Source organism: Geospiza fortis, unplaced genomic scaffold (genome assembly GCF_000277835.1).
Source record: "Geospiza fortis unplaced genomic scaffold, GeoFor_1.0 scaffold161, whole genome shotgun sequence".
NCBI classification, from domain to species: Eukaryota; Metazoa; Chordata; class Aves; order Passeriformes; family Thraupidae; genus Geospiza; species Geospiza fortis.
This window is the reverse complement of record NW_005054375.1, coordinates 1528549-1549297: the sequence shown is the minus strand read 5'-3', so window position 1 is coordinate 1549297 and position 20749 is coordinate 1528549. Positions and strand designations below refer to the sequence as shown.

At 37.2% G+C, this 20749-nt stretch overlaps 1 protein-coding gene across 1 annotated transcript in view; it reads left to right on the top strand.

The window, feature by feature from the left end:
• KLHL15 (kelch like family member 15) overlaps positions 1–19659 on the top strand; it is a 28174-nt gene extending 8515 nt beyond the window's left edge. The window contains exons 4-5 of the mRNA XM_005424892.3: positions 3649–4360; positions 12861–19659. Of these exons, the coding sequence (XP_005424949.1) occupies positions 3656–4360; positions 12861–13970 (1815 nt within the window). The 5' untranslated portion in view covers positions 3649–3655 and the 3' untranslated portion in view covers positions 13971–19659. The remainder of the gene's footprint in view (positions 1–3648; positions 4361–12860) is intronic.
• Positions 19660–20749: the final 1090 nt, after the last annotated feature.

The following is a 20749-nucleotide window of genomic DNA, read 5'->3' as shown; positions in this document are numbered from 1 at the left end:
AGAAGGATTAAGTGATTTAAACACCCACATTTTTAAAACATTCAGAAGTAATAATTTCCAAGTGTTGACCCCTTTGTTAGTATTATGAAGATTTGTGGCTGACTTAGTGTTTTAAATATTTTTTATGGAATAGCCAGTTGTAGGGAGATGTAAAAATTGCAACCTTAAAGGGTGTTCCCTAAATACAGGTGGATTTTATTTCTCAGTATTTCAGTGACTGCTGCCTTGTTAGATTTAAAATTCAAAGGAAATAACATATACATGATTTTTTTTGTGTGTATATATTTGTCTTATTTCTATATAATTAGAATTTAAAAGAAGATCGCAGAAAAATCCCCACATCATTGCAGTGTCTGTGCAAAAGCAACAGGATCACAGATTCACAGACTAGATGAGGTCCTGAGGGACCTCTGGAGGTCATCTGTGCCACCTGCAGGGCCACCTAGGGCCAGTTGCCCAGGACTCTCTGGTGCTGGTTTGGTTGGGGGTTTTTTGTTTGTGTTTTGTTTGTTTGTTTGGGGGTTGTTTGGTTTGGATTTGGAGTTTTTGTTTGATTCTGTTGAGTATTATTTACTTGTTTTACTCCTTAAAAGCAACACTGGAGGTGCATCTACCATGTCTCTCTGCTTAACTTCACTTCCAAATTTTCAATTTTACTTCTTGAGGGTGATGAAAGAGGCCTTTCTTTTAGGGCCATCCTGTGTACAAGTTAATTTGTCTGCTATTTTTTGAGGAGTATCCATAATGTAATTACCTTTGTCAAAGTAAGGGCAAAGGTCCTCCTGTGTGTTTGGAGCTTGCTGCTGTGGATTTTCAGTGCTGTTCAGGTACATAGATATGAACATACTCTTTTGAAGAAATCCCTTCAGTAGGATTATCTGTGTGATGGGAGATCCCATTATTTCCAGATGAATATACAATTGCTTCTGGCCTTTGAGGAATGTTGCTTCATTTTTTACTTTTCTCCCCTGATACATTGTTTTATCATTCTGTTCTCATTCTCACATTTGCAAATTCCAGCTGTCCTTTCCATTTTTAGCCCTGATCATGGAACAGATGCTGAGCCAAGTCTTAGTTGGTCTCCTGAAGCTCCGTAACTTACACAGTTGTACTGTCTGAGAGTCCTTGTAACCACTGGAGCTCTTGGCTGATTTCAGACAGCAGTGAGAGTTGTTTTAAGTCACTGTATGTTTTATGAAAATAAGTAGTCCATTTAAAGGCAAGTGATCATTAAATCTCTGAACAGGAAGGATGAGCTCAGCTATTATTTAACATCAGAGAGCTGGGGATGGGCAGAGAGGAGTTACAAGTACTCCAAAGAAAGAAGTAAGCTGATATTGGTTCTTACCTTTTTATTTAATATCAGAAATCCAGTTAGAAAGCAAAATTCTGTAAAGTCAGGCTTTATGCTTCCTCTTCAGTTGGGTGTTTCTTTTTGAGGTGATAAAAATTCGTGAAGTGGTTCCTTCCTCATCTGCTTTTGTGTAAGAGTTGGCAACAACAAAGAAAAATATCTGATGGTAATTTTTCTTTCTGGTAGGCATTTGATGTTGAGGAGTAAGAGACTCACAATGTGAGGTTGCAGAGCAGTTTGCATGTTTCTCTTTGTCTTCAGTGACATTGAAGGGAAGGTGCTGTCTTGGATACTGGTGAGAAAGTGATTGGTTTGTCATCTTTGTTCTTTGCTCCCTGCTCTTACTTCTAGGAATTTGAGTTCTGTGAGAACGCCTTAATTGTAAAGAACACTCCCAGCATTGGCTTTATTGTGCACAGAACCCATCATCAGGCTTCAGCAGTGTGAGAGTGCTGCTAATTCCACAAGGTGTGGCTACAAACACCCATTCACCAGTTTAGTTTTGCACAGACAAAGGGTATCTCCAGTTTGGTTTTCCAGGGTGTGTGCTGAGGAGTGAAGGAGAGGAGATGATTAACCATTGATGAGTCTAATAAAATGCATTCCTGTTACGATGGCAGCAGCCAGAATGTGGTGCTTGAGGAAGTGGGGGTAAGTGGAAACTGCTTTGTGGGGCTGTGAAACACGGGCCAGCCTGGAGTCACTTCTGGGTCCATAGACTTGTGTGAAGTTTTATGACCTTGAGAATCTGCAGGTTTTTCTAATGTGTGGTATTATTTAGATTTTCATGTGCGTTACCAGTACCAAAACATTATTAGCTTCATTTGTTATAGAAAATTCAGAATTAAATGCAACAAATATCTGAGGGAAAAATGAAGTGTAATTTAAGGTGGGATGAAGTGGAACAAAAGTAGCTGAACCAATTCTAATAGTAAATGAATGCCAAGTAGGGAAGTTGTTGCTCTTTCTCTCTCGTCCTGCACAAGTATGTGTCCTGCCCTCTGCATCAGGTTGGTTCTTGTGCCAAACCCCACAGTGTCAAGTCAGAAATCAGCTCACTGGGAAGCAGAAAGATTGCTAGTTCTGCGGTTTTGTGTGTGCTGGGGAGCGGGGTGGTCATGTTTGTGTTGTGTCTTTTTCACATCTGTCCCTCTAGGCTCTTAGTTTAGTTTTTAGTCATGTTTATGGGTTGAATTGACTTTCTGGAGTAGCCCAGTGAGCCCCAGAAATGGCTCTAAGTAGGCAGCAGGAGCTCAGATCCTGGAATGTGACAGAGAAGGAGAATGCAGCGTGCTGTGGTCCTTTGGTGAATTGTTAATTGGTTCAAGCTGCGTTGGGCAACTTCACCCTACCTAAACCCAAAGAAGTTGAGCAACATTTTGAGAAGTTTCTGGATTTTGAATAGGTTTTTATTTTGAATATTGAATTGACTTCAACAGGGTAGGATCCTGCACCTGTTAGATTTTTTTTGGTTTATTTGCAGTTTAATTTTTGCTTACATATAAGGAATGTTATATCTGCAAATGCTTAATGAGCAATTAAGCTTCACTAAGCCCACTATACAGAATATTATTTTTTGTGACCTATTCTTGTCAGTGCTTCTTGTTGCCTTAGTATTTTGCACTTCATAGATCTCATAACTTAATATTAATCACTATAGTAAGAGATGGAGGGGAACATGTTGGGGCTGTTTTTACAGGAGAAGTGAAGCACACAATCTCAAATAGTATCTGTGAAAATGTTCATTTTCCTACAAATAACTTGAGTAAATTGACATAGATTTTAAAGCATAATAAATGTTGGGGGTTTTTTAAGATCATACCATGTACAGATCTACTGAAGCTTGTTTCTGAGGTTAAGGAAGTTTGGCTTCCTTTTTTTGAGACCTTTGATATCCAAGAGTGGGTGTTTTATTGCTCCCCTGAGATAAAATCTTTAGAAGGATTGACGGGGGAGAGGAAAAAAACCATGACAACCTTTTTAGTTCATTATGTGACCGTGGATTAACTTGGAGTAAGGAATCATTTTGGCAGTATTGCATAGTTATTTTTGTTCATTACCCTGTCTTTAAAATGAGAATATTTGGTTTGGGGAGGAATATTTAAAGTTTGTGTTTTAAGTTATTTCCTAAGTTGATTTTTCAGCTGGAGACAGAACAGAAAGAATGGTGAAGACTTTTAAGTCCTAATCAAAGCAATCTCAGTTGGGATTTATCTAGTCAGGAAGAACTTTTAATATGTTATTAGAAATTATGATTTATTTTTATTTTTATTTATTTTCTTTCTTCCCCCCAGGTGATTCATGGCAGGGGACGTGGAAGGGTTTAGCTCCTCCATCCATGACACCAGTGTCTCTGCAGGATTCAGAGCACTGTATGAGGAGGGATTGCTTCTTGATGTCACACTTGTCATTGAAGACCACCAATTTCAGGCCCATAAAGCACTGCTTGCCACCCAGAGTGATTACTTCAGGATTATGTTCACAGCAGACATGCGAGAACGAGATCAGGACAAAATCCATTTGAAAGGTCTGACAGCTACAGGCTTCAGTCATGTCCTCCAATTCATGTACTATGGAACTATTGAACTGAGTATGAACACTGTTCATGAAATCCTTCAGGCTGCCATGTATGTCCAGCTTATAGAGGTGGTAAAGTTTTGCTGCTCTTTTCTCTTAGCTAAAATCTGCTTAGAAAACTGTGCAGAAATTATGAGACTTCTGGATGATTTTGGTGTAAACATCGAAGGAGTCAGGGAAAAATTGGATTCCTTTCTGCTAGAGAATTTTGTGCCACTCATGTCCAGACCTGACTTTCTTTCATATCTGAGCTTTGAGAAGCTCATGTCTTACTTGGATAATGATCATCTGAGCAGGTTTCCAGAGATAGAGCTGTATGAAGCTGTTCAGGCCTGGCTACGCCATGATAGAAGACGCTGGAGACATACGGACACCATCATTCAGAACATCAGGTTTTGTTTGATGACACCATCCAGTGTTTTTGAGAAGGTTGGTGCATTTGAAAAGCAGTAGGCAGGATTCTCCATTTAGCTAGGGCAGCATGCCATTAAATAGGTAAGATTCCAGAAGCTATGCAAAGGAACAAAATGATAGCATTTATTTTTCTAATAAAGAAAAGCAGAGAAGGCAAACATCTAGAAGTGTTGTCTTTGGTTATTAGACAATAATACTACAGTGGCTGGAGAACAGGTATGTTTGCAGTACATGTTTATATGTGACTTAATATGGAAAAGACCTTTTGAAATAAGGTCACTTGTATCTAGTTGAATTTCAAATGTTCTTAACTGTTTCCCACAAGTTGCTTTTTGCTTTCCAGAGGGTTTAGACCTGCACATAATATGTAGGGTGTATGTTATGATGATTGTTACCAATATAATCAAAAATAGTGACTGAAGATCTTATGTGGCTTAAGTACAGGGGAGAGTTATTTACAAATGAAAGGTAGCATCTGCTCTTAAATCTGCAGAGTGTTCTTGTTGTTGTATCTTCAGTGCTTCTGCTATTACACAGCAGGTGGAAGTAAGCCCCGATCGTGCAAAGTTACACATACACTTGGTTGTACACGAGACATAATACAATGAAAAAATTATTGATGGTGTCAAATGTAATTATTTACTTTAAATATCAGAGGACTCTTTGTAACAGGTGATCTTATAGTTAACTCTCATTGTATGTAGTAAGAGTTAAACAAGAACTTGCCTTTTCTACTCTTCTGTTGAAAAACAGACAAAAAATTTGTTTTCTACTTCTTCAGAATCTCTGAATATTTATTAACAGTACAGGATTACAATACTTTGTAAGCAGTTCTCTTACAGGCCAGTAACAGTGTTCAGGTTAGGAATTTCTTGATCGGTGCTGTTTTAACAATGTTAATTTGGTGTTATAAGATACAACTTCAACTTCTGTATTTTTCACCTCTCAGCAAATTAATAGGAATTCAGAACCCATGCTTTTGTTGTGCTTCTTACAAATTAATATTCCATATATTTATACTTTAGTATCTAGTGAATATACGGACACGGTTGTATTGGTTTTAAGAGCCACTGGATCATCTAAGCAGGTTTAATGGTTTTAAGGGCCACTGGATCATCTAAGCAGTAATTCTTATTTGTATTTCAGATTATAAGAGCTATTAATTACTTCAGACTAGTGAATTTTTATATTTTGGATTTTTTTCTGTGTGTGTGAAGTGAGTATAGGAAGTAATAATACATTAATTATATTTATGATGCTATATTGGATTATAGACATAAATAAAATAAGTACTTAAACATATTTTAGAACACGAATGTAACATTTATATTGGGTTAAAACATTTTTAACTAGTCGGAGCTGAACTCTGCAGGATACTGTGTAGTATCTTGTATTAAATAGCACTTCTACCATATTATTACATCATTTAATCCCTTCAGTAATAAAACCTGCAGAATTCACAACATGTTTTTTGAGGTTAATCTAATAAGGCAGGATTTATGTGAGTCTGCTTCAGCATTATGAATTTTGGGGATGCAAGCTCAAGCATCAAGTTTGTGCTTCAGTTAAATTTCTGTAACTGCAAATGAAAGTCTATGTTGGTCTTCAGCATTATATTTGGGTATAACTTCTGGAGTTGGTTTTGGGATCATAGGTATAAATCCTGCGTACAGTGCTCCTCGTGTTTTATCTTGACAGCTCCCAAATGGCCCAATAGGTACAGCTTCAGGTGAGCACTTGGTTCGAGCATGCCAGGTTATGTACCTATGTGTAAAAGCTTTATCTGCTAATACCCTCTCTGTTAATTGTATGTGGGAGCAGAGAAAAGCCAATGCAGATTATGGAGTGAGACAGCTCAGCAGAGGGAAGCAGAGCTAATGATGTCATTTGTTACTGCAGCTAGGAATGCATTTGTGTTCTGCCCTGGCTGGAGAGTATTAAGTCATCCAGCAGGACAAGTGACAAAGGACAACTGCAGTTGGAGACAACATCAGAATATACAACACTTAATTTTTTTAATAAAAGAGCATGTCTGTTCACTGTTCTGGCAGTAACTCAGGGAGAGCCTTTCTTGTCTGTGTAGAATAGGGAAATAGTGGTAAAACTCCCTTTCTTGGAGATCCACAAACAGAATCCACCCTTTTCCTGAAGCCAGCACATAGTAAATGCATGAATGTACCAAATACAGTCTGAAGTTGACTCTTCCAATTCACCAAACTCTGTTTTGCTGTACACTGGCTGACTTGTTATGTACTGTAGTGTAATCTTTTTAATACCCATTTCTCAGATGCCTTTCACTGTAGGATATAAATAACATATATAACTTAACTGTGCAAGTTGTGGTAAGGATACTTTTGTCCTCTTAAGCCATTCTGTTCCTTACATCATTTTTTTTGGAGAGATGTACAATTTAAAAATTAAATCAGTGAGTCTAGATTAATACCTGGAGGCTGAAGTGCATTTAAAGTGGAGGTAGAACATGTTTGCTTACTACAGAATGTCCTGGAAGAATGGCTTCTGAACTATGAGTTGGTACTCCTTTTGTTCCTCAGCCCTTAAAGTACATGTAGATGTATGGGAAAAAATGGGAATATAAATCAAGTAAGGATTTAGAGAATAGTTAGAAAGTAAAGGCAAAGTATTTGGGGAAAAGCACAAGTTTCACTATCCATGTGATATTATCCATGTGATATATCCATGTGCTTTCCTTTTTTACTAAACATATCCATGGCTCTGTAAGTCTTGAGGAAGTTGGGAGATAGGAGTTGGAGTGCCTTTCACCTGGATCACTGAGTTAATCTCCTTGTTACTGGAGGCAACCATGTCATGATTTCCCTGAAATATACTGTTTAAGCTCCATTTAGTTTCTGTGTACTACTCAGATTGACATGTTGTTTCAAAATCTATATCCTTAAAGGCCAGAAATTTTTTATGTCCAGCCTGTAAGGTTTATTATGACTAGCTCATGCTTATTAATTGCTAGCTTGAATCAAATACTTACTGATCATTAGGTTCATGAGCTTCTGTTGTAGAGGTAGGATCAATAGCACATTATCTTTGAATATCTGCTGTCCTGTTCCTAGAAAATAATAATTTTTAAGAAGATGTCATTGTAATTTTATGTTACTGTGATTTTACCTTTCGTAAGTGTGTTGAATTTTTTCCCATTTACCTCCATTTATAGTAATACGTATGTATCTACTTACACAACTTGGTTTGCTGAAGTGTAGAATAAGAAGTGTGGATGAAGTTAGGGGCCCCTCTTACTGTAAATAGGTGCTGTGCTCAGTATTTTTGGGTGTTAAGGTACTGTTGATGTGAATAGATTTGCTAGCAGTATTTATTACATGCAGAGCTTCTTAATTGTGGCATATAGATTTTTGATTCCACTCTCATTGGAGAGGTTAGATTGAGTTAGACTCCAGCTTGATTTTGACAATTTCTCTTTCCTTCTAAAAAGCTTCTAAAAAGGAACAGCTGAGTAATCGATTTGAGGGCATTGTCCTTGCTGCACAGAGGCTGTGCCTTTCTGTGGTTAGGCTGAAAACACTTAAGTGATTTCTGTTCTTGCAGAATAGCCCTTCAAAGCCTTTCACTGGTACTGAGCAGTTCTCATACCACCTTATAATTGTGATTAGAATATGGCCAGAGATAAATAGATGTGAAAATAATAAGGATCCTTGTTAGTGGAGTTTATGGATTTTCAGTTTTGATTCAGGTTAATCTCTAGTAAGATAACTTTAGGGTTTTGTTTCAAGTAAGAATTTGTTTATTAGAAATGTGATACAGATGCCATCATTGTTCATTGGAAAGGTGGAGCATTGCTTCTGTACTCTTAGTAGCTGGGTTTGAGTTGCATCACATATTCAGAATTGGCAGGCTTAGAAAACATAAACACAATAAGTGGGAATCTTTAAAACAATCCTCTGTTTACATGACAAGAGATGATAAAGTGACATTATGAGCCATTGGGATTTTTCTGTGCTTTTGTTTTTGTTTGTCTTTGCAGTTTTTTACCAGTTCTACCGAAGGAAGCAAGTTAATAGCCACCCCATTTAATAACGTACTAAAATTCAGTTACCAGGTGCACAACTGATAGCTGTTTAGTTTGGACAGTTCAAAAGAAGCCTTTTTTCTGATTTTTAAAGCTTTTTCTTATAAACCTAAGTAACAAGAATACAGATAGAGCAGTGGCTGTAAATGGTTGTATGAGGAATTTTTTTTTAAAGTCTGTATACTGAAGTCAAACGTGTTACAGAACACTTACCTTGCATTTCATTGCTCTTCCTGCAGCTTATTAATTAGCATAATTGGTTTTGGGGAGGGGGAAAGCTGATGAACATAATGTGGGACACAGCTGATCTTTTATGGAGATAACTTTTCAAATTAGAAAGTAATGGCTTAATTTTTTGTTTTACTTCTTCATATAATATAAATGGAAGATTCTGAGACTTCCATAGCTGCTACAACTAGAAAAGCATGAATTCAATACAGCAGAAAAAAAGGCAATGATTAATCACTGCATTGACTTGGAAAGCCAGCACTTTTTATGGAGTGTTTCACTGGTTTAAAATGAAGAAGAGGAAATGCATTAAAGCTCAAATGCATTGGAGGGATGCCCCAGAGGGCAAGTAGAGGGATGGATGCTTTTAATTATTTTTACATCTTTTATTATGGAATAACACATTTGATTTTGTTTATGCTGTTCTCAGTCTATGTAGCAGAAAGACTGACTGTGAACCACTGGTAGTTCATACACTGAGATAGTTCCTATTCTCCATCTCTGGAGATCTTGTGGAAACTCTTACATTAGGTTTTGTCCCAGTATGACCTCTTTAAGAGGGTTTTCTCCAGAAAATTAAAGAAATAATTGGAAAGAATGTAAAGAATGTAAAGAAAATCACATGAGCAAAGTTCTAGCAGTTGGATTAAATTCCTTTTTTAACAGGTATGACTGGGGTTGTTAAGGAAGTCCAACTTAAAATGACTTTGAAACCCTTCAGCAAGATAACAGAACAGTTTAAAGAAAAACTTCAAAAATGCTTTGAAGCATTTATATATTTTTATCAATTCACAGTTGATGATGTACTCTTTATGAATGCACATTTGTTTTACTTCAGGGTTCCTGACAATTGCTGTACATTTCCACCTGTTCTGCTGAAATCCGTGTGTTTGAGTGTTGTTTATGGTGGACACATTCCTTCCAGAGCTTCTCCATTTGAACCTAACAGGAAAATTGGTCTGTTGATAAGCACTTTGATATTTGCTGATCAACTCCTTGTTGCTACTTACAGGTAGTGGCAGAGCTTGCTTTTGAAGGCTGAGGGCTCTCCTTCTGCATGTTTTGGGTGTCAGATAGAAGTTCCTGCAAAAGGCCATGGGCGTTCATCTGCTGACATTCACAACTTAGAGTTGTTTTAATACCAAATCACCTAAATTTTAATGCCTCTCTTTTTTGATTATATACACAAGTAATGACAATTACTGTAAAATTACTTGAAAGTGTAGGCAGAGGGTTTTTCTTACTAGGGGCTGAACAGGGCTTTCAAATATTTCTGGAACATTTCATAATGTGTGACTGAAAGTGGGTCAAATGACCTACATTTGCTTTGTTTTCATTTCCATTAAGCAAGTGTGAGCAGTCTGTACTTTCCTATAGGCATATCCTAACATTCATCATTTGAGCCTCAGGAGAGGTACTGCTCCTGTATGGCAGAGGTTATGCTGGTGGAAGGTGGATGGTTAAAAACAGGGATATTTTTCCTTGACAGCCAAGTCTAGGACTGCTGTAGTTACCTTTTCTTCCCAGAAGTGTTGGTTCATCGCTCTTGTTTTGCGGGATTTTTTTTCTGCATATTGTAGGAATTGCTAGTGCTTGTGTATTTTAATGTTCAGCTCTTCCAACTTGTGCTTGTCGAAGTTTCCCCATAACTGCAGTCACAGAGGGGTGTTAATAACTGGAGTTGCATTTGCTCCATCATGTCTTCTTTATTTAAGGTAAGAGCTTGAGCCTTTGCTTTGACATGAGTGCCTTTGTCAAGATAAGCAGTAGTAAACTAATAGATTGATTCCCTGGTCTTGAGGGTCTCTCTCTGGAATTAGAGATACTCCTTGTTTCCTTTGGCATGCTCTCATGGGGTGAGACTTAGGCTGTGTGGAGGAGTACAGTGATGAGGTTGTAGGCTTATTTTAATTCCTGTTTCTGGCTGGCATTCCAATTTCTAGATCTAATAACAGAGTTGTAAATGCTGAGGGAGAAAGAAAAAAAAGTCCATCTCTGCCAGGTTTTACTGATATGCTTCACATTGTAAGCATGTTGATCCTGTTGTCTTCCATAATTGTCCATGAAAACCTGAACTGCATATAGGTGGAAAAAAGAGAATTTATATTTTTATTGAACTCCAAAGAGGATAGCTCCAGTTTGGGAATACCTGAAGCAGTCCTGTTGGTTTAGAATTTGAAAGTTCCTTTTAAGGACAAAGTAGCCCAGGCACGATTCTTTGTTATTTTAACTTCCTTTTTCATTTTTTTTAACCTTTATATGTCACCATTTTTCTGTGCTGTGGTTCTTCCTGCCAGCATATTTTCTGTAATTTATGTTCAGTCTTTTCAGTCAGGCAAGGTATATGGTTTATTCTAACAAATATCATATGAGCAAGTCTGTCTCTGTATGATATATTATTTATTTGCAACAAGAAAACAGAGCTGTTGTTCTCAGAAGAGTTGGGCTTACTGTGGGTTTTCTGTAAGTACCATACCTGACTAGACCTTTTTGCTCCCAAATCACTCCTGGTAAGAACAGCAGAAAGAGGCTGGACAATGCTTCAAGAATAATATATATGATCTACATGTGACCATCCTCTTTTTTTCAAACAAAGATAAGTTGAACTTGTCAAGATTAAAGTGGAAGAAAGAAAAAGTGTAAATAAAAACATCAAGTCACTGTAACTCTAGAGCAATACATTGCTTTACAATCGTAGGTTAGTATTTGGCTTTCTTTTTGAAATCTGGTGTTTCAAACTGTCTCAAAAACTGTAAATTGTGTTCAATAATAGCAGTTCAAAAGATTTTTTTAAACAATCATTCTTTGACAGCAGAATGTCTTAATTACTATGCAAGGAAGATATGATTACCAGATGGCTAACAAAATTTTAATGGTATGTGTTTATGGAACAAACAGCTACTTAATTCACAAGACATAAAGAACATTAATTTCCAAATTGCTTTCCATATATGTCAAAATTCATACCACCACCCCTGAGGCATTTGTTCTTTGGGACAGAGGATAGGAGGAGGTGAGGTAAAAGATACTTTAAAATAGTAGCTCCTGGTGTTACCTTGTGATCACTTGAAATTTCAGAGTGGCCTCTGATTTTTTTTCCAAGCATTGCTTCTTATTTGGAGCTGGTGAATACTAAAGGCTCTTAGACTGTTTGAAAGCAATCCAATTTTATGTGAAAGAAACTGGCATTTAGGATTAAATCTGATTTAGGATTTGTGGATTTGGCAACATCTAGCAGGTTTTGATTTGTTTTAGAAGTGTGATTCAGAATGCTGTGTTACACCAGACTGTACAGGAAGAGTGAGGCCTCTGAAGAGATTCCCACGGTGAGCTGAGGACTGCCTTGAGCTAGATTAATTAAATTGTTCAAGACAGGAATATGTTTTGGAGTGGTCTCAGGACCAGCGTCAGGCACTTGAATTGGCTTAGATAGTAGGAAGGGTCCCAGAAGGAATTCTTATTTAACTCTAATAAACTGAGTAGGGATGGCTTTTAGGTTGTAACTCTCACCTCAGAAGTGGAAGTTCAAACCTGCCTCTGCAATTTGCCAAAGAAATGCACAACCAAAGGATTATAGGTGGAGATGTTTCCTTCTTGTGTTAAAGGCATGTGTTAACGTGGAGACTCACAGAGGGAAACCATAAACCATGGTGATGCAAGCACATATTCTGAAGGAAGGCAGTTGAGTACCTTCCCTTCCCACCCCATGGCAATTAAATAGCCCTGTTAGCAGAACCTATCATTGAGAGCTCAGGCTTCATTTGTGAGAATTCAGAAAAAAACCAGACTAGAGTAGACCTTGGTAACCACAGGATGGGTGTGTAGAATGTCGTTGAAACCCAAGAAAAGATGGAATTTTTAATTTGGGTACTTTATCGATTAAGCAGAAGATGAACAGACTTTATCGATTAAGCAGAAGATGAACAGAAGCTGTTTTCAGGAGAAGAAATAATGACTCTTAGACTTGGGGATTTCAGTTGTGCCTAATTCCAGCATAAATTCTGCATGTGATTATTCTGCTGAAAATGTTAGTCACTGCTCTTAATCACTAAATTGCCTTCTGGATTTTGGATAACAATACATCAGTTTGAACCTTCATGCATAAATGCAATTGCTCTCAAGACTGCCTGAATGAAACAAAGTAAAATAATCTTCTAATGACATATAGTGATTTAGGTTTTCTGGATTGTTTCTCTTGGTCAGAATTTTAATATCTTTTAAATGTATTCATAGGTAAAAACATCAGAGTTTTACCGATACTCCCGGCAGCTGCGACATGAGGTTGACCAAGCCATGAATTACTTTCATAGCGTTCACCAACAGCCTTTGATGGAAATGAAATCGAACAAAATTCGTTCTGCCAAACCCCAGACTGCAGTATTTAGAGGAATGATAGGACACAGTATGGTAAACAGTAAAATTCTTCTCTTGCACAAACCGAGGGTCTGGTGGGAACTAGAGGGTCCTCAAGTACCTTTACGACCAGACTGCCTTGCCATTGTAAATAACTTCGTGTTCTTATTAGGTGGGGAAGAACTGGGGCCAGATGGCGAGTTCCATGCTTCATCCAAAGTGTTTAGGTATGACCCAAGACAGAACACTTGGTTACGAATGGCAGACATGTCTGTGCCACGCTCTGAGTTCGCTGTCGGAGTGATTGGCAGGTACGTTTATGCAGTGGCTGGCAGAACCAGGGATGAAACGTTTTACTCCACTGAACGCTATGACATTACTGAAGATAAATGGGAATTTGTGGATCCCTATCCAGTCAATAAGTACGGACATGAAGGGACTGTGCTTGGTAACAAGTTGTATATCACTGGTGGAATTACATCCTCTTCAACTTCTAAGCAAGTGTGTGTGTTTGATCCCAGTAAAGAAGGGACGGTAGAGCAGCGAACACGGAGAACTCAAGTGGTCACTAACTGTTGGGAGAACAAATGCAAAATGAATTATGCCAGATGCTTTCACAAAATGATTTCTTATAATGGTAAGCTTTATGTCTTTGGTGGTGTCTGTGTGATCCTGAGAGCTTCCTTTGAATCTCAGGGATGTCCATCTACAGAGGTTTATGACCCCGATACCGATCAATGGACTATACTGGCTTCTATGCCAATAGGTAGGAGTGGTCATGGTGTAGCTGTTTTGGACAAGCAGATAATGGTTCTTGGAGGCCTTTGTTACAATGGTCATTACAGTGATTCAATTCTCACTTTTGATCCAGAGGAAAACAAATGGAAAGAAGATGAGTATCCAAGGATGCCATGCAAGCTGGATGGCTTACAGGTCTGCAGCCTGCACTTCCCTGAGTATGTTTTGGAGCATGTTAGACGTTGCAGCTAAAACAGAAGGAACAACCCAGTCAAATACAAAAGAGCTATACTAATTTGTTGGAAAAAATTACAAACCAGTTGAATTCCTGCAGAGACATTTCCTTGTGTATAAGAACAATGGTTCAATTCTCAAGAGAAACAGGATGTACAGGCAGTGTACTTACCAAGTTTATTAGAAAAGGTGATAGTTGGTCTGACCTTGTGAAAGCTTTGTTGTTTGTTTTTTTTTTTTAATAAATGTAATTGTAAGTATGAGAAAAAGTATATTTTTGAGTCTGCTTTTTTTTGATAACATTTTATGTCCACAGTCTGTTCTGTTTTTTTAATGGCCATTTTACCACTGTGCTTTTGAAATAAGTTGAGTTTGACAAAAATATTTGTGAAAGGAAGAGAAGAAAGATGTTATTTTCATTTTTTATTGAGCATCAAAATACAGCTCATCACCTGTACTTGGGTACAGCGAGGTATAAAGTAACAAGCCAACGATTTCTGTATTTTATGTTGTCTTTTAGATGCTTTTCCTATTAACTGCAAAGTACTCTCAAATCTACTAGGTGTTTTTGTTTTCCCTTATTTACTTTGGAAAAGAATTTTAACCCTTTTGCATGACCCTTTTCCTGGTTTTGTATGGCTGTACCAGTAAGTCTGCCAAAATGCAAATTACACATTTTCTACTAAATTGAAAACAAAGCATTTTTACATTCAAAACACTATTTCTATGCTGCCTTCTATTGTCTGTGTTGTGTTTGTTGCTGAGTAAAAAAATGTATACACACATGTGCATACACTGTAAAAACTGTATATAAATGCATCTTTTTATGTGCAGTTACAATATTATATTTTAACTAGTGCACAGATTCAGCCATATCTGTTGAATTTAGGGTATTCTTTCATGAGCTACATAGTTCAAAGTTCTTGAGTGAAACTGGAAGCCTCATTTGGTATAAAAGTATCTTTAGTATATACTGATTGATCCAGTAACCTTAAACTCTTTATATTGTTGCTACATAATGAACTGTTGCTTATTTGTTATTTTATAAATTATTTTTTAAAAAGTAAACTCATTTTACCTGAATTTCTTTTTGGTTTCAATGTGCTGCCCAGTTTTCTTTTTTCATTGAAACTGAAAACGTCAATAAGCAAATATTCAGCCCTGCTGTAAACCACGATTATTTTTGGAACTGGATACTGGATATGCTACAGTTTATTGTCAATACTTTATTATACTCACACTTCAATATGAGTACTCATATTGAAGTGGTATAATCTTATTATTATTTAATTATTAACTGTTAAGAACTACTGTGTTTGGAAAATGTGGAGTTAGGTGATTGGTTTGTTAGTATAATTTCTGTTTCTTTTATAAAAACCTACACAGCTATGGCTACTGACCTTGGAGTGCCTGAATAGAGATGGCTGGTCCAAGAGGGCTTTGACTATTCCATGGTGTTAACTTGCTGGTATAAATGACAGTAGGTTGATAAGAATTATCTGCCAAGACATAAATAATAACAGTAAATGCATTTGGATTATCTTTGTGGATGTAAATTAGCCACTTCTAGAACCCACAGGAGCGATCTGGTGAAGCTGAAGGCTCACATGTAGTTCAGATGCTGAAACATGAGCTGCAGATTTTGTAAAATCTTATGCTGCTGTGTTTCATTTTAAGCAACAGACTTTATATGCAGCAATTCAAAACCACTTTACTCAGCATCTTCCAGTCAGAATTCACTATAGAAAAGGAATGTACAGTACTCAGGGAGTTCAAAAGAATGCACTTACAAAGGGACCAAAATCACCCTAAATTTTCTATGTTAAAAATAACATCTAGTTGTGTAAATGAAATCTCAAATAATAGAAGTTAAAACAATGTGTAAAACTTCTCATGTTGTGTTCCTGGATCTTTGTAGGAATTATGTTCTGGGTTGAAATGTATTTGGAGCTATATGGCAAATCAGCAGATTTTTTAGGGTTTGTTTATTGTTAGAAATGATTTATTAATCGAGTATCTTCATATGTTTTAAAAGAAGGAGGGAATGTTTGCCATCATAGCTGTAGTGATAAGTTATGTACACCAGAAGGGGCTGGACCAAATACTGATATTCAGCCTTCTGATGCAGACTAGTTTGCAGCTAAATTTGTCTTTTTTAATAAGAATTCAGTTTACTGAATTAGAAATCTAATTTACTTTCTTGATAGCCTAACTTAAAAATAAATGTGGCTTACACTAAAAGCTCAGTTTCCCTGTGAGACGTGAACATCACCTTACGTGGGGAGAGATAAACTGACTCTGGTAGGTGCTGGCTGTGTGCTGACTGTACATAGTTCATGGAATATTGGGGAACAAGAGAAAAAAAAACAGGTTGGGGGATTTTTGTTTGTTTGTTGGGGTTGGTTTTTTTTTGTTGGTTTGTTTGGTGCTTTTGTTACTATTTCTTTTTTTGTCACCAGCTCATTTCTTAATGGGGCAGCAAGCTAATTCTATATGAGGCAGCTGTCAAGGGCACGTTACATAGAGTAGAGCACTTCACTTTGTGTGGGGCCAGTGCCAGTGTGGGGAGCAGCCCTGGCTCTGGATATCTGGTGTTCAGGAGTCAGATGTCCTAGAGACATGGCCGGGACTTTATTAAAAGTAATGGTAAGGATAGGGGTGTCTCAAGTTACATTTTTGAGTCTGCATTTAAGCACCTTTAGAAGCTCTGTGCACTCAGCAACTGCCACTAAAGTCATTGGTGAGTGCTGACACTTGAAAAATGAAGAACCAGATGGGTTTTGGTGCTCTTGCTTTTAAGCTCATGTTTATCTTCAGGTGCCCAGTTCTGGAAGGTCTTGTTTAGGATTGTAGTAGTAATTGTTCAGTGAAATTATAATTGAACTGTTGGTTTCAGCTTCCCTGAAGCTGTGTCTCCATTGAGAGGCTGGCTGTAAGCTTTCCAGCATTAGGAATGCTTGGAATTTGCTTGGGATTAGAATGGTGGGGATACGTGAGAATGTTTTGTCAGTTTACATATCTACTGTGCTTTCGTTGTTTCAGACCTGAAATATAAAAATTAGCTTCTCTTCTCCTTTATAACATAATGGAACTTTTGAGACAGTTACTTTGGTTACTTGGAGGGATTTTTTAAAATTGATTTTTTTATGTTTGTTCTTAGTATTTAGCTCCAGATAATTTAGTACCTGAATAGGAACAAACCTAAGATGGGTAATAAGAATTGCCTATTATACTATCAAATTTTGAGCATTATGGTCAGATTAAGATGGGTTTTAAAAAACATTTAAATGCCTCTCATTTGTCAAGGAATAGCTAAGTTACGATCTTTGGTTATTAGATTTGGGGAGGTACTTCTATTCCCATGCCAAAATGGAATACCAGCAAGTCTAAAGTCACCCACATATTTAAAATTCAACATATGACTTGCTTTGAAAAGCAAATGTACTTGCCTTTTTTTAGGAAGGTGGACATAGTGAGTTACAATCTAGGGGTTTTTTTCACATATACAGAAAAAATATATCAGCTTCATTTCTTAATTTAGCAACCAACTCCAGGAAGAAATTTTCTTTTCAGACAAGACAATGGACAAAAAGCACAGTGTTCCTGTAAAGGGACCGGATACTGCCAGTTCCCATTTCACATGCTCCTAAGTCTGGTTTTAAGGGACAGATTTTTTTTTTATAAGTACAGCATAAGGAAAAAATAGCTCACTTTCTGCCACAGAGTGTTGGTAGTTTCATTGTGGGGAGGCATCAGCTGGCAAAAAGAAACTTTACCCATGAATTCAGCTGGAAGAAGGCAGACCTTGGTTTTACAGAGGTCCTGCTGTTTCAGAAAGCGCTGCTAGCAAGTGGCAGCATATGAGCTACCTGGCAGCATGCTTTTATGTTACTTTTGAAAAATGTGGATGCCCTACTTCCTGCAGTATGATAGCAGTCCTGTTAGAACTAGCTCTGAGGGTTTGACTGCAACACTTCCCTGGTTCCTGAGCTTTGCAGCTATTGATTCTTGAGGCCCTCCTGCCTTAGAATCCCAAGTGCTGCATTTTTTCATGCTGATAATACGGTACCTTCTTGTGTCAGGGATGAAGCTTCACTTGGCACTCAAGAAACAAAGATAAAATTCAGCAGGTGCAAATTGAAACTGAGGTAAAAACCCCATTGCTTAACTCATGATGTCCATTCTTTAGCAAAGGGAGAGTAAGCACTGTGGGGAGACACCAACAGTTCTTTAAAATAAACTTGTAGTTTGTGTCAGCCTGCATATGTCAGTCTTTTTAGAAGTAGTTGCATTTGTAGAGGTATTTTGCCTTTTTAATATACTTTTTCTTAAAAAAATAAACAGTGAATTGGGCCCCAGATTCTTTTAACACTTCAGATGTGGACTTTCACGTATGTGAACAGTCCAATACAAAGAAACAGAAAACTCTAAGGTACTTGAAGGAAAACATGTAAGCACATGTGTTACTAAGCCTGTGCTTAAGAGTTTATAGGGTTGGGGTCATCAAAGAAAACATCCTTCCTGCTCTCCTGCTAATAAAAAAATACATATCTAGCTGGTGAAGTTACTTGAAAAATCATCTGTCACACATGGCGGGGTTTACCAAAGGAGAGTGGGAAAGAACATAACTGGAAAACACATTATCTGTTTAGACAGAGCTTGCTGGTGTCCTGTAGCTAACATTCTGAGATTTTCATGTTTGTTAAACAACTAAAAGCTGCTTAAAATAAATGCTAATGACTACTTTTGCATCTGTATTCTATTTTTGAAAGTTGGTGAGTAACTTGAAAATTTCTATTTTGTGTGGGTAAACTTCATAAAACATAGTTGTATGTGGCAGGTGGTGGAAAAACTAATTTGTTTTGAGCACAGCTTTCCTGTGTGTCCCTCTACTAATTTTTTTACACTTCTCTAAGTTCAATTTATGTAATCTTTTAAAAATAGCTTTCAAAAATCAATTTTAAATACTTATTGGATTAATATTATGTTGGTAGCTAGGGGAAAATAATTTCTATTTGCAGATAGTTTTTATTTATGGTTATGGTAGAAAAATCTTACTGTAAGTCTAGGAAATGAAATGCTCTGTAGGACTGTAAAGTTAGCTATATTTAGGGGGGCTTTTATTACCTCAGAGGGACCCACCTAACTTTTATGTCAGTGTTGGAGCAGGTGAAGGGAAGAGTGAATTATGTTTTTATGTTAAATATTTTTCCCTATATATTGTTATTTTTGTAGATCTTTCTAAAATAAATTATTATATGCTGGAGATTGCAATTCCACTATAATATCCCACAATTCCAGTGTACAATGTCAGATTGTTTGTATTGAAAAGAATGTATTTGATAAGTTAACAGGAAAAGTTATTTTCAAACTGTACTGTGTTTGTGTCTAGCTATTGGAAATACTTTTCCTATAGAAAATCAAAATTATATGTATATGTCCTCATATATACATTTGGATTACCTGTCTAATGATTACCCTAGGACTGCTATAAACTTATCTAAATAATTTAAGAATTGCCTCTTTTTAACTGTTTTAAAGCATTTTTTCTTGTCCTTTTTTTTTTGGCAGAAAGTAATTTTCCCTTGCTATGGATACAGTATGCTCAGACTTGCATATGTGCTCTGTTTGGGTTTCAAACTGAAAAAAAAATGTATAAAATGTGTATAAAGAAAAGTGTAAATAAAATATTTTTAATCTTTAAATACTCTTGTGTAAACTTTGTAGTACTCAAAAATGTAGTGGCCCTGGATTATCTTCTCCAGGACTTCAGAGATGACTCAGTTAAACAGCTCTTCAAAACTGTCTTGCTGCAATGTCTATGTAAGATTTTGTTGAAGTTGTCCCATCAAGTTGGATGTGCTTATATGAGCAACTTCAAGCTCTTCTCTCTAGCTGCTTTTCAGTGTCTTCCCAGTCTTAATTGCTGCAGTGTGTTCACCTGTTTACTCTGCATTTCAGGCTTGAATGAATGTTTGGAGATGACTTGGTTGTTACATTTGTCCCCTGGTGTGGAGTTGTGAATTCAAACTGCCGAGGGTGAACAGCCAGGGCAGCCTTTGGTGCTGTCAGCAGCCAGGAGAGCGGTTCCCTGCTCTGGGGCTCCCAGACCAGGTGTGCATCACACCCCTGGAGCTCAGAGTGCCACAGGGCCAGGTTATACTGCTTAACATTGCCTGTAACAGGAGGGGGAAGCTTCATTTCAGGATTCAAGTGTCAGATCCGCATTCAGTACCAGGGAGGAGGAGCAGGGTGGGAGGGCAGGTAAAATAGGTTATAATCCTATTTTCTCAAGCAGTCTGATGAAAGCCTTCCTGTCAGTCCACTGCCACACTTTTTCTTTCTCTGTCACTATTTTGTCAAGTCTCTCTCTCAGATCAAAGCCCTGGTTTAAAAGTCTGAATAGATTGTCAAGAATATTTGAAAATAACTGTGATGTCTTTATTTTTTTCCATATTGAGTTCTAAAATAGCATTTTAATTTTATTTTAATAATTCAAATTACTTTAAACTTCATTTGCATAAAGTAACTTTCCCCACCCCCTCCTCCTTCCTCTCCTTTTTTAGTAACTTCTTCATCCTACACAGTGTACTGTTTAATGGGAGAATGCTGTGGATGAATTAAAGGGAGGAAGAGCTACTTTTAATTGTAATATGTCCCCATTTTGAGTTCAGAAGGAGACTAAATGCATTAGACTGATACAGTAGAAGATTACAATCTTGTCACACTGTAAATATTACTTACATTTCTTTTCATTTGCCTTTTTAATTTCCCTTCTCAGTGAGCCAGGTTGAATT